This window comes from Leptonotus elevatus, chromosome 11, assembly GCF_054856555.1.
Source record: "Leptonotus elevatus isolate MCC_2025b chromosome 11, RoL_Lele_1.0, whole genome shotgun sequence".
Taxonomy (NCBI): domain Eukaryota; kingdom Metazoa; phylum Chordata; class Actinopteri; order Syngnathiformes; family Syngnathidae; genus Leptonotus; species Leptonotus elevatus.
Genome location: NC_141249.1, coordinates 6,008,677 through 6,025,582, shown reverse-complemented (window position 1 = coordinate 6,025,582; position 16,906 = coordinate 6,008,677). Strand labels below are relative to the sequence as shown.

General features: G+C 39.4%; 1 protein-coding gene across 1 annotated transcript in view; it reads left to right on the top strand.

The window, feature by feature from the left end:
- Positions 1 to 16,906, top strand: part of pde4ba (phosphodiesterase 4B, cAMP-specific a) — a 171,418-nt gene that overhangs the window by 16,514 nt on the left and 137,998 nt on the right. The window contains exon 3 of the mRNA XM_086089090.1: positions 14,257 to 14,495. Coding sequence (XP_085945216.1) covers positions 14,257 to 14,495 — 239 coding nt within the window. The remainder of the gene's footprint in view (positions 1 to 14,256; positions 14,496 to 16,906) is intronic.

Genomic DNA, 16,906 nt, shown 5'->3' with positions numbered 1-16,906 from the left:
AGCTGTAGCAACCGCAGAGTTCTGAAAAAGGAAGGACAAAAACAGTTTTCAGACCAAACTCTGCCTCTCTCTCCACAACTCATTTCAGTAAGTTGGAATGATTGTTATACTTTGCCACTTTCTTAAAATGAATTCAGTTTGAACATTCTTATACACCCTCCCAGTTTTATGAGCCTGTTCATCTCATACAATGTGTTATTTAGAAGCAGAGATTATTGGATGAGTTATGTGAGGAATAAATTAGATCTTCCTGCTCCGACTCCATCCTATTGGTATCATGACCTGCCCTTGTTTCCCGGAGCTCATCTGCTGGTTTTTCTCAGATGCTTGTTGACTTCCAATTTGGCAAGATTTCAACAGTGACTGCCATGGAAAAGGGTAGAATTAGCAAACATCTCTTCCATAGTACAGATATTTTATTCATTAAAGGCGAAGACAAGTTAAAAGAAAGTATTTTCAATTATATTCTATGTTATGTTTGTTAAAATGTGTGTGTGTTTTTTAAAAATCAGATTATTCAAATAATAAAAATAAAGTAAATGACTCGTTAGTTGCAGTCTTAGTAAAATGTTCAAACAATAATACAAGTTGCAACACATGAGGTGATACGTCGTCAGTCTTTCTACTAGAGGTGTGCCAAAAAAATAGATTCTCCTAAGAATCGCGATTCTTATTTAGCACGATTCAGAATCGATTTTAAATGTCCCCAAACCTATTTTATTTAAATTATTATATACTGTCTTGTCCTTGATTGTGTGTGCCTTTATTCGGAGCGCTGTTCATGTTGTACCCGATTTGGCCACTTAGGGGCAGTCTGATACACATTTAAGTTGTAGCCACATTCACGAGTTAGAAGGAAAAAGTCAAGATCAAGCATGCCAGTAAAAGTTGATTTTTTGCAGCGTAGGAAGAGCATATGCTGGTGAGTAATGTTAAGATGCTTGTCTGTATACACTCCTGAAGCGTTTTGTATGAATAACCGTTCTTTTGAGTAATCAAAGTGCCACGAGAAGCGTGCTAAGTAGCATTAGCGAGCCAGATTGGAGTAGACCATGACGATTTTTTGCACATCTATAAATCGAAGCAAAAATCCTTGTCAATCAAATCATTTTGAATGGAAAATCGATTCTGAATCGACCCGCAGACCCAAAAATCTGAATTGAAAAGAATCATGAAAGAGTCAAAGATTCCCACCCCAACTTTCTACTTCTACGTCTGGCAATTCATCTGATTGTCGTGTTTTTCTGTTAACCTTGTTGCCTTGTTGAAGCTGGCCCTTCTTACTGCAAATATTTGTCACAAAAGAAAAACAAAATATCCAAAGATACTGCACATGCCCGCATTTAATCCTTTGATACTAACTGCACCTGTTTTTTAGGTTTATTTTGTGACATCATACATCACAACGGTTTAAGCTCAGAGGCTTTGTGCAGCTATGGACATTTAGTTTTCCCATGAATTCAGAATTGTATGGCATCGTGGCTGTAGGACTTCATAGGTTTTACTGTCTACTGTAAAATCGCCTTCCCTCCCACAAAAAAATAATCATCATGTTTACAGATTAGCATGTTTCCCTTTAATATGGATTCCCTTTAAAATGAGCTTCAGTATTTTTAGGACGTGTGAGTAGCTTTGTGGCTTGATGTGAGTTGCACCTGTACACTTTGTGCCGCACTCTGCTCTGGTCGTGGGTGTCTAATAATGTTGCTCAAATAGTTTGTAGCAGAGAATGTGGGTGTGCATTACTCAGTCACTCATTTTATCTCCTGATGCAGGTTTGAACATTATGTGCTTTTCATTCTGCGTGAGAAACAATTTCTCGTACTTTATTTTGTGCATCTCTCTGGCCTCGAACAGTACATTAACAGCGGAATGCATATTTGTGTCCATTTTGAATTTATTGCGAATACTTTGTAGCAAGTGCCCACTTCCAAATGAATGCCTATACCACTATACAGTGTTGTATAATAATAATAATAACAAAGTATTTGCCCAATTCCAATTTTAAATGCTTAAGATGGATAACTCAAGTACAGTAAACATAAAATGCCCTTTTTAAATTATGATTGGATTCATTAAAGAAACAAACAACAAATATTCAAAGCTACCTCATTGTGTGTAAAAAAAGTACTTGTCTCCTTGTTATATTATTATTAAATCGTCGCTAATCAAATTTAATGGAAACCTGAGTTCATTTTTACTCACCACGCCCAATCCTGATTACCTACATTCCCATTCAATCAACAAATCATTTAAAGCCGAAGTCAAACCAAAACATTTTCTTTACAGTAATATGTTATATTGTCACCCCCCTCACACACACACACACACACACACACACACACACACACACACACACACACACACACACACACACACACACACACACACACACACACACACACACACACACACACACACACACAATTGTCTAAACACGGTATTGTGATGAATAAGTTGTTTGTGGAATGTGAGCTAAGCAGCAAAATCCCCCCGTTTATCCATCTCAAGGGTCGGCCATTTTGCCACTTGCTGTAGACTGAAAATGACATCACAGTGCCAAAGGGCTCAGGTAACAACCGTCAAGACTCACCTGTTTTCTGGGTTTGATCAAGTGACATTTGCAAGAGATGAAAAAAAAATAGACATATTGTTGCTAATAGACTCAATCCAATCAAATAAACTGGGGGAAAATTACCACAGATCAGATGTTAGAAAGTTGTTTCCTGCTTTGGTTTAAGAAAAGTTAAATGTTAATAAATCTCTTGGTTTCCACTTCTCTATTCTAGGACACACCTACACTCACTTGCTCCAACACACATACACACTCTGACTCACCCAAACAAGCCATTAAGCTGAACAGAACATTGTTTAAATCAACAAGGTAATATTTTCTTTCATTTTTTAAATTGTACTCAATCGGATATTTGTGTGGGATGCACCACATACAACATCAATGCATTTTTATTCTATTGCCATGCAACCTTGAAGTTTTTAGTGACAGTTAGTTTTTTTCATCCGTCCGTTGTCTGACTTGTTAGAGCGTCAAGGTCTGCTCTGCATGGTCGTCAGCCTCCTGCTGTGGCATACTTGTCAACTCTCCCGACTCAGGCGGGAGACTCCCAAATTTCAACCCTATCTTCCACGTGGCACCCGATCAGTCACTTCTCCTGCAAATCTCCTGATTTTCCAGCAAAGTAAAAACAGTGTACAGTACATTGTGGGGAATATTTGACACAGTATCTGGCAACCGTGGCCTGCTAGCATGGTAAGCGGCTGGTTATGAGACTCCCACCAGCGACCATCAAGAAGCCTTGATTCGGCCCACCGGGAAAGCAGTTGGAGGCTGGAGGTGTGGGGACTCGGATAGTGGTTAGTGAACGAGGCGACCAGACACCATCGGGAACGGCCGGTGTTCTGTCACCCGTATGACGGCATCGCTGCCGCTTTGTATCCTCTATCTGGAACACTAACCCTTAACCCCAACCTTAACCCCTAACTCATTATGTAATTTCCTACTGTGCATGCACAGAAGTGTAAAGTATGCCACTCCCACGGGTTTGCTGTTCTGACAGCCCAAACATGGACCGGTGGGACCTACAATTGCAAAATATTAATCGACCATGCACAGTTCCCACAGCGTCGAATGAGAAGAGTAAGATAGATAGATAGATAGATAGATAGATAGACAGATAGATAGATAGATAGATAGATAGATAGGACGGACAGGTGGTTGGGTGGGTGGGTTTGGGCTGACGGACAGATAGACAGACAGACACTTTGTAGCTAGTCCTCCGATAACGACAATGGGAGCTGCCACTAAATAAAACTGCGTAGCTCCAAATTCTTCAATTCTTTTTTTCTATTCTCATCATCAATTCTTTCGCAATTTTTTATGGACGACTTCTGGATGGCTTCTAAGAAATTCTGGTCCACCATCCGGCGTCTCAGGAGAGGAAAGCAGTGCACCATTAACACTGTGTATAGATGGGGTGTCGGGAAGTCGAATATCGGATTGAAGAGGAGCAGTGGGTTTTTCGTCCCGGCCGTGGAACAGTGGGCCAGCTCTCTACACCCTCCTCCTCGAGGGTGGATGGACTTGGAGAAGAAGAAGAAGAGGTTCGGTCCCTGTACGACCGATGTCAGAGTTTGGTCCGCATTGCTGGCAGTAAGTGGAATTTGTTTCCAGTGAGGGTTGGACTCCGCCAAGGTTGCCCTTTGTCACAGATTCTGTTCATAACTTTTATGGCCAGTTTCAAGGCGCAGCCGAGGCATTGAGGTGGTCCGGTGTGGTGGTCTCAACATTGCATCTCTGCTTTATGCAGACCCGTGATCTTCACCTCTCACTTGAGCGGTTCACAGCCGAGTGTGAAGCGGTTGGGATGAAAAGCAGCACCTCCAAATCCGAGACCATGGTCCTCAGTCGGAAAAGGGTGGAGTGCCCTCTCCGTCGGGGATGAGATCCTGCCCCAAGTAAAGGAGTTCAAGTATCTTGGGGTCTTGTTCACGAGTGAGGGCAGGAGGGAGCGGTAGATCGACAGGCAGATCGGTGCAGCGTCTGCAGTGATGCGGACTCTGTATCGGTTCGTTGTGGTGAAGAAGGAGCTGAGTCGAAAGGCAAAGCTCTCGATTTACCAGTCGATCTACATTCCTACCCTCACCTATGGTCACGAGCTGTGGGTAGTGAACGAAAGAACAAGATCCCAGACACAAGTTTCCTCCGCAGGGTGTCTGGGCTCTCCCTTAGAGAAAGGGTGAGAAGCTTGGTCATCCGGGAGGGACTCAGGGTCGAGCCGCTGCTCTTCCGCGTTTAGAGGAACCAGTTGAGGTGGCTAGGGCATCTGGTTCGGATACCTCCGGGACGCCTCCCTGGAGAGGTGTTCCGGGCATGTCCCACCGGCGGGAGGCCCCGGAGACAACCCAGGACACACTGTAGAGCAGGGGTGCTCAAGTTCGGTCCTCGAGAGCCCCTATCCAGCCTGTTTTCCATGTTTGTCTCCACTAACACACCTGATTCATGATCAGGATTGTTATCAGGCTTCTGCAAAGCTTGCTGATTAGCTGATCATTAGTTTCAGCTGTGCTGCAGGAGGGAAACATGGAAAACAGGCTGGATAGGGGCTCTCGAGGACCGAACTTGAGCACCCCTGCTGTAGAGACTATGTCTGTCGGCTGGCCTGGGAACGCCTTGGGATCCCGTCGGAGGAACTGGTTGAAGTGGCTGGGGAGAGGGAAGTCTGGGCTTCCCTGCTAAAGCTGCTGCCCCTGCGACCTGACCCCGGATAAGTGGTAGATGATAGATGGATGGATGGATGGAATTATTTATGGCTGTGAAACAGCCAAATCCCCCTGTCTGTGACAAGAGAATAAATTGCCCACTTTCTCTGGAGAGCAGAACATGTGACGTTTGATGAATTTGGCTAGTCTAACGCTTGAACATAAAAGCACATACAGTAAAATTGGCTGAAGGCAATTTAAGTCATTTCAGCTTTATGTGTTTGGTTTACATGCACATGTTGTTTAGGGGAGTGTTAGACCAGGGAGTACTAACAAAGAATATTATAGAGAGGTATATATAGAAAAATTGAGTCATAGATTACATGCTAGTCTCTCTAAGGTATATTATTCTTTGAGCCACCCACACACACGTCCACTAAGTGATTCCATGTTATGTAAATGATGTTATATTTACAGCCCAATCAACTAAAATGTTTGGTTGTATTGATGTCGCCGAATGCACAGTAGCACTGGCTGATAAATTATGTCAGACCTAAGATATAATGTAAATAAGCTCTATACGGTGTAAAGGCTGTGAGCAAAATGGGATGTCATTAAAGAAATGTGATTAATGGACTTTTGTGCCGTGCCCATACAAATACACACTTTCCCTCCGGACATATAAATCTCCATTGACTTTATGCATGTCCTCAATGCAGCATTTTCTGCAAATGTTTCCCACTTGCTAATATGTCATTAAAGTTTACAGAGGGCCTTGGGTTGTGATCTATCTATCTATCTATCTATCTATCTATCTATCTATCTATCTATCTATCTATCTATCTATCTATCTATCTATCTATCTATCTATCTATCTATCTATCTATCTATCTATCTATCTATCTATCTATCTATCTATCTATCTATCTATCTATCTATCTATCTATCTATCTATCTATCTATCTATCTATCTATCTATCTATCTATCTATCTATCTATCTATCTATCTATCTATCTATCTATCTATCGCTCGCTCTTTCTAACAAGCTCTAGCTTAGCTCGTGCATTGAGCATGAGTGTCACACACTTATCTACTATCTCATCTATTTATCAAGAAACACCTGAAATCTTAGGTTACATTAGGGACCAACTGCTAATATGCACAAGGCAGGACAAGGGCTATGTTTCTGAGGGACAACGTGGGACACTTCTCCCCTTGGGCAGACTCGCTTATGGTGGTTTACCCATTTCTAGCATATACATCAGGGCTGCAGACTAACATTTTTTTGCGAGGAGTGCGATAACCCCTAACTTAAAATTTTAGGAGCACAGGAAGGAAATTTAGGAGTGCACACGTAAATTGACTTGCAAACTAAATATTCACATTTCACAGCATTTTCATTATATTACTGATAAATACTACATTGTTTTTTATTCATATTTTTGTACAAGTGTCTACACATTATACACCGTAAATATACATTTACATCTTCAAAACTAAAAATGTCAAGTTAATGTTTAGACCAGAAGTGTAAGTATTATCAAAACAATTTCACACTCTGCACAAGTTTGTATCAACAAAAGAATGTGCAGTGGTGGCCCATAAGTTTGTTATGATTTCATATTAAGCATTTTTACACTTTACAGCTGCATTCATGGCTATGAATCATACTAAAATCATTAAAACAAACGCATTAAACTTGAACACATTAATACTAATGCTTTATAGGATAACAAAGGTATTACAATATATACATTGTACTGACATTCATGCAATGCACTAGCTTAGAATGCTTTGTTTACTTATTGCCATGGACTGTTGTAAATCACAGAACCGTTGAACCACCATAGTTGCTTTTTCGTTGTTGACCCACTTCTGCTCAACACTTACAATCAAAACACTTTTCTCATTGAAGCTATGCCAGCATCAGACCTGCTGTCTGCAGAAAGAAAATTACAAGGGGCCTACATTTGGGGGGGGGGGGGGGGGGGGCGCACACTTCTTCAACCTAAATCTAATGTTGTTCAGGCTGAATAGTGGCGTTGTGACATCTGCAAAAGTGCTCAGGAATATTTTCTGTCAATTAAAAGTGGCAGTTCATTGTGAACTCTAAAAGGAAAACAGAAAAAAATGTGTAGTTTCGTTTGCATTTATTCAACTCAAAAGTTTATTTACAACAAAACCGCTTGCCATTTCTGTAAACAACTATGTCTGAATGAATGACTCTGTGAACCAGCCCCTTTTATCTGCGAGTGGCGAGCAGTTGCCTTCATTTGCTTTTTAGATTTAGGGATGTATGATATGGACAAAATTTCATATCTCAATATTTTTGCCAGACATCTCTATTCTTTGGCCTTTGACTCAGCAAGAGACTTCGCATCGTTTCAGTGTTTTAGGGTGCCTTCTGTATTTTGCGTTATTTTATTGGTACTTGTTTTATATACTTATTCACTTCCCTATGTCTTGTTATTAGTTTGTTCATCTAAATTCTATTTGCCTTGTATACTTACCTGCTAATGATATTTATTATAATTAATTTTACTTTGTGTTATTTTCTTTCACTTGTCTCTACTGCAAGACTAATTTCTATTCCATGTACAGCTCTTTGTATGCAGCAATGGATGCTTTTAAAGTGCTTTATAAATAAAGTTGAGTTGAGATATGTCGATAATATACAAAAACGATATATGGGGTCAGTGAAATCTAAGCAAAATATCAATCCAAAAAGGATGTGTAGTGTTTTTTTTTTTATTAGAACTTAATGACAGTTATCAACATTAACAAACTTGGCAATAAAAGAAAACTCACATTGTACTGCAGCTATGCTTAGTGATAAATAATTGTATGCTCCAATATAAGTTGACCGCATTATTATACAATTTCTCCATGCATGTGATGTGTGGCTTGACTGATTAAAATAAGTTTGACACTCACATGTGAACGTTGTAACCAGTGGACTCCCATTACAATACGTTGCTTTGCATCACTTGTTTTAATCCACAAAAAGACAGCGGCATGACGTGCTCACTGCTCGGTCATTGAAACAGCGGGTGCGCGCGCTGCTCGTTAACCCGGAAGTAGATTTGTCTGATGCGCGTCTCCAGAGCGCGCATCTCCCCGGATACCCCACTCCCCCACCCCGATCTCGATTGTCATTGGCTAGCTTTAGCTGTCAATCAAAGCCAAAGTTGAAAATAAATATGTGGTTACCTGACACGCCATGCTTTACTTGAAATAGAAGGTGCATTGGCGCAAGTTTACGTTGCTGATAGGAAGAATAGATAGTTGGCGAGGCCTCTTAAAACAGCTAGGGCGGGCACGGCTGACTGCCAGGGAAGGCACGGACCTCCCCAATGTCCGCCCATGCCGACAGTTCCGGCCGGCATAGCTAGAATGCTGTGATGACGAAAAAACAAAAAAACGTAACCATCACACGGGATTGTTTGTTAGCCTCAAGTTGCTATCTTCAGCTAGTCCGTCCAATAATACACAACAACGGGGGATTTTTTGTGAGCGACTCACACAGACTGACTACTGTATATAAAAGTCTGTGGCTACGCCTTGTTGTTGTCATGGTTACGGCTGACAGTATCGCGCAAAACCGATTCAAGTTTATTATTATTATTATTATTATTATTATTATTATTATTATTATTATTATTATTATTATTATTATTATTATTATTATTATTATTATTATTATTAGGGCAAGCCCTGATTTTGCGGGACATGACTCCAATTTGCGGGACGCATGAATTGAGCTTCAAACGCTGTGCGTGCCCACGCTATGCAGGACGGTTGGTCACCTTAGGTTACATACTGTACAAGTTTTCTCAAATATCTTGATTGAGTAGGTCTAAACCTCATCAAGAAACAACAGTGTGCTAAAGCAATTTTCCAAGCCTTTAAGCTTGATGATTCCACTAGTTAATCTAACAAGGACACAGAGGTCACACCAGCATGTGCAGTTGCAAGCACAGGTGGGTGTTTCTATTCATGTTGTGTCTAGGAAAAGCTCCGTACTTATAACATTGTGCATAGATTATTTCCAGCCGCAGATGAACGTCTTATTTCATATATGTAATCCTAGTCAATTTATTGTGTTGCCTCTTTACGCCACTCTCCTGGCCTCCCTCTCAGAAAGTCCTTCCCCTACCAGCTCATCCTGCTTGTTCCATCTATCTTTCACCCTCATTCTCTCTGACCAAGAGCCCACTTTCAATCTTTTCCTCTTGCCGCCCTCTCAATCCCTCCTCCTTGATGGAAAGCAGGTGCTGTTTTCTCAGCTCATCTCGTCATTTCCTCCTTGTGGCTATGTTGCCTTGGCATCAAAATGGCAAGTGTTTCCAGTGATTAGGGCTTTGGTGGGGGCGGGTGAGCCAATACGTGCCCTGAGATGTGACAAGAACGCACGTTTTACAATGAATCTAATCGGAAATACATTGGATTCGAGAGCATTTAATTGTTCTCGCTGTCACTATACGTCACTGGCATAGATAGATGAACAAAGATATCTTTGTAATACTTTTTTAGGGGCAGATAATGTATTGCAGTGATCTCACCTTTTGATGATCAGTTATTTTAAAAAGTAACTTAACTGACTACTTACAATATCTTCACCTGCTATATGAGCTGTCTCCGAAAACTATTTGATGCTCCATACATTTCCCTTTGTTAAAAAAAGAAGAAGTCCAAATTCACCTGGTGAAAAAGTCTAATGAGCATGTATAGAAATAACAACTTGAAAATGTCGAGAATTGTACATAATCATTTGCATGGATGTGCCAAAGCATTTACAACTTGGTTCAAATAAATGAAAAACTGCTTTTTGATGTGTACAAGTGATAAAATGATGCGGAAATCAAAACAAAAGTAGTTAAATTATGATCAGGGAACGGTACGAAAGCAAACTTGTTGAGACAAACTGTCTATTACCAGTAGTTAGTTTCAGCAGACGCCGACAACCTCGCTTAACATAAATATGACAACTGGTTTTGTCAAAACTTTATTGGAAGTACACTTTTAACAACAAATAAATGAAGACATTTTTTAAATCATTTTTGTTTTTTAAATACAAATATTTAAATTTGTTTTGTTGTTGTTTGTTTGTTTGTTTTCAAGCTATAAAACACTATGTCAACAGTAGGGAGTGTACAAACAACCTTAATATTTTTATCTGTAGTGAAGAAAATATAGGGACTAATTTCCAGCTTGAAAATGCGAACATCTCTACTTACTTCCTTGGTATGTACACGTGAGAAGTCAACGTGCTGAAAATGTGACTTGGCACATATGTGACATCACTCCCGCGGATGATAGGGAATAGATGACCTCATCCCCTAATACTTCACGTTTGAAGATGTAAACCATTTCCTTTTTTATTACTTTATGTTCCACAATGTACAGTTGTTTGTTGTGTCCCTGTTGGTTATAGGGATTATAGGGAATCAATTTGAATAATAATAATGCATCAGATTTATATAGCGCTTTTCTAGACACTCAAAGACACTTTATAATGGAATGGATACATTATTCATGCACTCACACATTCACACTGTGGTGGCGGTAAGCTACTTAAGTAGCCACAGCTGCCCTGGAGCAGGCTGATGGAAGCGTGGCTACGGCCCCACCGACCACCACCAAACGTTCGCACCTTCCATACACCAGTGTGAGTAGCACTGGAGGCAATGTGTGTGAAGTGTCTTGCCCAAGGACACAACAACACATGACTTGGGGAGAGCGGGGATCGAACAGCCAACCTTCTTGTTACTGAACAACCGTCTCCACACCCTGAGCCACGGCCGCCACAATCGATTCAATTAAAATTGATTTAAACTGCTTAAAACATGCATCGATGTAAAAAAAAAAAAAAAAAAACTTCTCATTTTTTGTAAAGTTACAAAAAGTTACTGTTTGTAACAAGGGCAAAATGCACATGTTAAAATAAAACAATCTTTTGGTTATAGAGCATATGTTATTGTGATTTTTATTCTCCACACCTTTTTTGCCGTGTAACAACTCCCACATAATACTTAGAATTTACACTTTTCAAATTTCAACTTCAAAAATTCACGCCTCCCGGGATATATATCGTCTGATTCCACATTACATACAGTATTGGCACAATTTAACGTTAAATATCAACTTTTCCTCATTCATTTTCAATGGGACAGACATTGAACTTTTTCTAAGTATCACTTTCCACACCCACTTCCATACATATAGCTTATAATCATTACCAGGTGTCTGATACTGCTCAATGGCACAGTTGGTAAAGTGCATTGTCCAGTAACCAGGAGGTCATAATTTCATAATTAATCTCTCAATTTACTTTCAGCATTCCCACACAATTTCTCTAGAAATTACACTTAGTCAAAAAAAAAAAAAAAAAAGATTCTACAAAAAATCAAATTGAATAGAAATCGGGAACTGAAAATCGAATCGCACTTGAGGAAATTATTACTTCCCTAGTTGGTTAATAATAGTGTGTGGTTTACATGCTTTATTTGTAATCATTAATTTTGTTGCATGTGCAAACCATGCATTTATTTACCAGACCTTGGCTGAATTTGGTGTGGTGATCACTGACTCTCACCTCATGTTGCGCTCTCCTGCAATCTAGTGGCAATTGTTTGCTGTTGTTTTCCCTGAAGATAGACATTCTGCAGTGTGTGTTTTGCCAACTTTATGTCACAAAGTAATGCAGTAAGTCTTTCAATAGTTACTTTAATCACACTATTCAGACTCTATTTTAGATATAGAAACATGTTAGGTTACTAGTTACTCTCAATGGCAGCCATTGTACGTTAGTAGGCTAATTATTTTACTGGTATTGCTGCTTGGGAATCACCACACTAGAGAGATCACATAATGTATGTTCAATCAATCAGTTACATGGCCTGTTTGTGCAGCAAGTATATCAAACAAATAAATGTGTATCAAATGGTCTACTTTTTTTTATTTTTATAAATACAATACAATATTGAAGAAATGTTTGGTGTGTGGTGTTATAAAACCGGTGTTATAAAAGCCATCAGACAAGAAGGAAATTCACTCCATTTGTCTTGTATTTGTCTCCACCTGTTTTGGCCACTTCTCTTTCTGTCAGGTCATTTCTACCTGAGAGAACATGACGACATGACAATAGCTGGTCCTTGAAGTTATTTGAATGTCATCTTTCTCAATGTCAGTCTTGGTAGCCTAGTGGCAGTTTATTCTTTTTGTTTTTTTCTCACCATTGTGTTCCCACAAGCAAAAAATCGAAACAAAACCAGAGCAGCCTCACCGATTTCACATTTTAATTAATGACATACTGTATATTGTATCAAAATTCTCACAGCTTTTGATCTGCAAGACATGACAAGAATGACCGACTCAATCCAAACCAGACCTCAGTCTTCAGGGAAACACTTTGGTGGCCCTATTATCATTATTATTATTATTATTATTATTATTATTACACTACTGAGAGCACTTGCTTTGCTCCATATTTTTGATGATCTGTTGTATTGCACTTTATTCGCACAGCAACGAGCAACTTGGAAACACGTATTACGATAGGTTGAAATGCAATTGAATTGAATTGAGTTGCTCTAAAAGTCAAAGCGCAGAGGAGTCTAATTCAGAACCTCTCAACTACACCCTTGGTCTCAGGTGTGTGTGCTTTGTCAAGTATCACTGAGCTGATGAAGTAGGTGAAGAGGCGCTTAACTCATTAGAATAAAAAGTGTCTCAATTATTAGTAATCCCATGATGACCAAGACTGGGGCGCTGTTTTCGTGGACAGCGCAGCTGCACTCGAGCGCAAAAATCCATATATATCCTGATATATCCTGATTTTCGTGCCAATGCAAGCCTCGATGTGCTTGTTTAGGAATTTCAATTTACTGCTTTATAAAAATTACATTCCTATTCATCCACTATATGCATTTTCTGTATCTTAGCCATGTCCTTCATAATTACATCAGCATTACAAATATCGGCATCAGCCTTTTTACGAATCTGAAGACCAATAGAGATGATATCTCACTGAGTGGTGAATGCTTGCGAGCGCAGCAAATTGAGGGTTTTCATCAGGATTTGTAAGATGTTCACAGGCCATTTTTACTTGTTGCAAAGACATTTTGAACATATTCGGACAATTTTTTTATTGTCTGCAAAGATCTTCTGAAACCTTTTACAAACCCTGACGAAAACCCTAAATGAGCTACATTTGCATGCATTTGTCGTTCAGTGAGATAAAGGTAACTTTTCATTTATGGATTTATTTAAATTTCCACTTTAGAAAAAATTATGCTGACACTGGGAACTCCCTACACTTTTTTATTAAAAAAAAAAAAATCAAATATAAAATAAAATTAAGAAATTACATTTTGGGAAACTTTATTTACAGTAGAAAACTGTCAATTCTGTATATGTTTAAAATTAAAAGTATATATATATATATATTTTATTTTGACAATAATATTTTCTCTTTTACTGCAAATGAATATTGACTTGAAATATCGGTTATCGGTCTCCTTGACTACTAATAATCGGCATCAGCCTTCCAAAAAACCATATCGGTCTATCACTACTAGAATAGTAACCTACTAAGCTTCATTCATTCAGGTTAATGAGCACAAGAGACTGAGCAGCAGTTGTAAATGGAAGACAAAAAACTATTCTGTCAATCAATAAAACCAACAAAAGATAAAGATATATAAGGAAAGTGCAGAAGAAGAAAAAAAATCAACTTTAGGGCAAAGTTGTCTTCAAACCCTAACAAAAACAACATCAAACAGTCGTTCTCAAGTATGTCCACATGCTTAAACAGGGTTCTAGTGCCCCTTAGTGGGAAGACTTATGATATACCAATGGAAAAAATAAATAAATACTGTAACTTTGAGTAATTACATTTTTGAGGATATCCACAGAGAGAAAGTTCCACATTGTTTCTTTTAATGTTCTTAAAAAAAAAAAATCTAATTAGTACTATAACAACATTATGTAACCTTCCCGAATCCAAAATGGCCTCATTGCTTCATGTGTCTTTTCAGGATGGCAAAGAGCAGTCAGATTGCTGTCTCAGCGAGTCGTTCACGTCCCCGACATGCACACTGGGGGTGGACCTGCGCAGAGGGCGGAGACGTTTATCTGGCAACCTGCAGCTGCCGCCGTTGTCATGGCGCCAGGGGGAGAGGGCTCGGACACCTGACCATGAGGTCATGTCCCGACCTACATCTTTACCTTTTGGAGCCCCTCCCAGGATAGACATCACGCCGGTTGACCCTGAATGGTGAGTACGTTTTGGAGAATTGAAAGAAGCGATGTTTTGTGACAGAACAACAATATGAAACAACAAGCAAACATTGATCCAGTACATATTAAGTAGTCATAACAAAGTGGACCATCTGGTGTAATCTATTCCAGAATGTGAATAACAAAATATCAGGAATGTACCAGATGCTATTCAAATTTGAGTTTGTTGTTGTTGTTGTGTGTTTAAAAAAAAATTATATATGTATATATTCTGTCTGCTTGGACTACAAGTCCCTACAAATGTTCACCACACACTGTTGCAACACACAATGATTGGAATGTTCCCCAATTTAGAACCATCCATTCATTTTCCAGTGACACCCAAGTCGGATATGTAGGCCATACACCATACAATAGGCTACCATTTTCTTCTATTTAGAAAGCTCTGACATATTTAAGAGAGCTACCTACAATATTTTGGGGCACCATAGTATTCGACTTTTCATTTTCAACACATCAAGCACCAATCCGATTAACAAGTCAGTGTGAATGCATTGTTTCTTTCGATACAAATGTTATTTTAACGAAAGCACGGTTCTGATAAAAATGCTGCTCTGGGGTATTTTATGTTAGGAGGAGATTTTTTTTCTGTTGCCTTCATCTCTTCAAAGACCAATATCTAATTCACTTTCTCCCCTCTTTGTTAAAATTGTGTTTTATTCCTGAGGTTTTTGTGGAGTTGCAGTGCCACTTTCTACCACAAGAGAGCAGTAAAAACATAGGGCACAGTTTGATTTACATCATCAGAAAAAAAATAAAAATAACGCATACCCTTCCTGTTATGTTATCCTACCTTATGAGGAAACATACACTTTATAACTTGTGATGGTTTGGAGTGAGGAAGATGTGATCATAATAAGTCTATGAAAATAAATATTTGGAAAGGCTTTTTCCCCTCGCCTCTCTCATCCTACAGGGACGCACGCTCATTGGCTCAGGTCCTTTGAGGATATGATGACGTCCTCATATCTGTCGTCATTCCTTTTGTTAGATGCAGCTCAGCCCAATTTGTAGTGTTCATGGCAGGCAAGGTGTAAGTCATTCTCTGGCAGACATTTTGGGTATTTACAATGGTGAGCATCCTCTATTTTCAGAGCTGTGCAGTATGTCTCCTTCAGTTCGCTTGATTGTTAAATGTCTGGGTCAGCAGCACCTTACTCCCAAGAGAAATTGTGTAATGTAAACTGTACGTTGGAAGATTTTGAGAAGATTTGAGAAAGACCCTTGGAAAGCTATCATCTCACATCTGCTCACATTTATTATTTGTTATTATTTGCAAGACTACAGCCCATCATGCTTTTGTAGAAATCTACAAAATTGAGAAGCAGAAGCTTTTGGCTACAGTTGCCCTCGAGCAATTTGTGCAGAAAAAAAACAACACCAACAAGAAGATTATATGGAAGGGCACAGCAAGGTCTGCTGTCCTACAAATGGACCCGCTCCTCTTTCTGGATGGTCCATATTCTGTCTTGATTGTTTACTAAGTTTCCTGTTTGATATTGTCGTATGACCATGACCGATCGAAAACAGCTGAGATGACCGTTTTACTCTAATCTATCCAAATGACGGGAACGCGCTGTGGCTCCAGTAAAACTCGAAAACATCCTTCTGACTTTCAGTCAAATTTGCATTTGCAGACAAGACATAGGAATCAAATACATGAGGGGAGTGGAGACATAGGTGGGCCCAAGCGTCTCTGCCCAGAAACGCCCCCAACAGGCCCAAACTAAATAAAAGGTCAAAATACAGGCGGGAGGAAGTGGTGGCCAAGGACAAAATGACCACCACACAATAATAGAAGCCTATGGTGTTGATTGAGACGGATTTCTTTTGTATACATGCAGCATTTAATTTTGAGGGAAATCTTTTCCTCAAAAATCCCATTCTAAAAAATCATTAAAGTTGTCCAAAAAAATAAAACATCTAAACTGACAAAATAATCTGTCCTCTCATCCAAACAAAATGACCCAGTTTTCTGGGTTGTTGAACAACACAGAAAATTACAAAAACAAGCCAAATGTTTGGGTCAAATTGACCCAGTAGCGGGTTGGTCCATTTTTGACCTCCATCCATCCATCCATCCATCCATCCATCCATCCATCCATCCATCCATCCATCCATCCATCCATCCATCCATCCATCCATCCATCCAATCACTCTAAAAACAGTTTAGTTAAAAATTACCTATTTGATCCACTACGTGGATCAGTTTGACCCACCAAAATGATCCAATTATCTGGGTTGTTACAAAACAGGCCAAAAGTTTGGGTGAAATTGACCCAGTACGTGGTTGGTCCTTTTTTGACCCAAAATTGAGTTATTTTTGATCCAACTGTTTTAAGAGTGATCCATCTATCCGTCTGTCCGTATTTCCATCCATCCGGATAT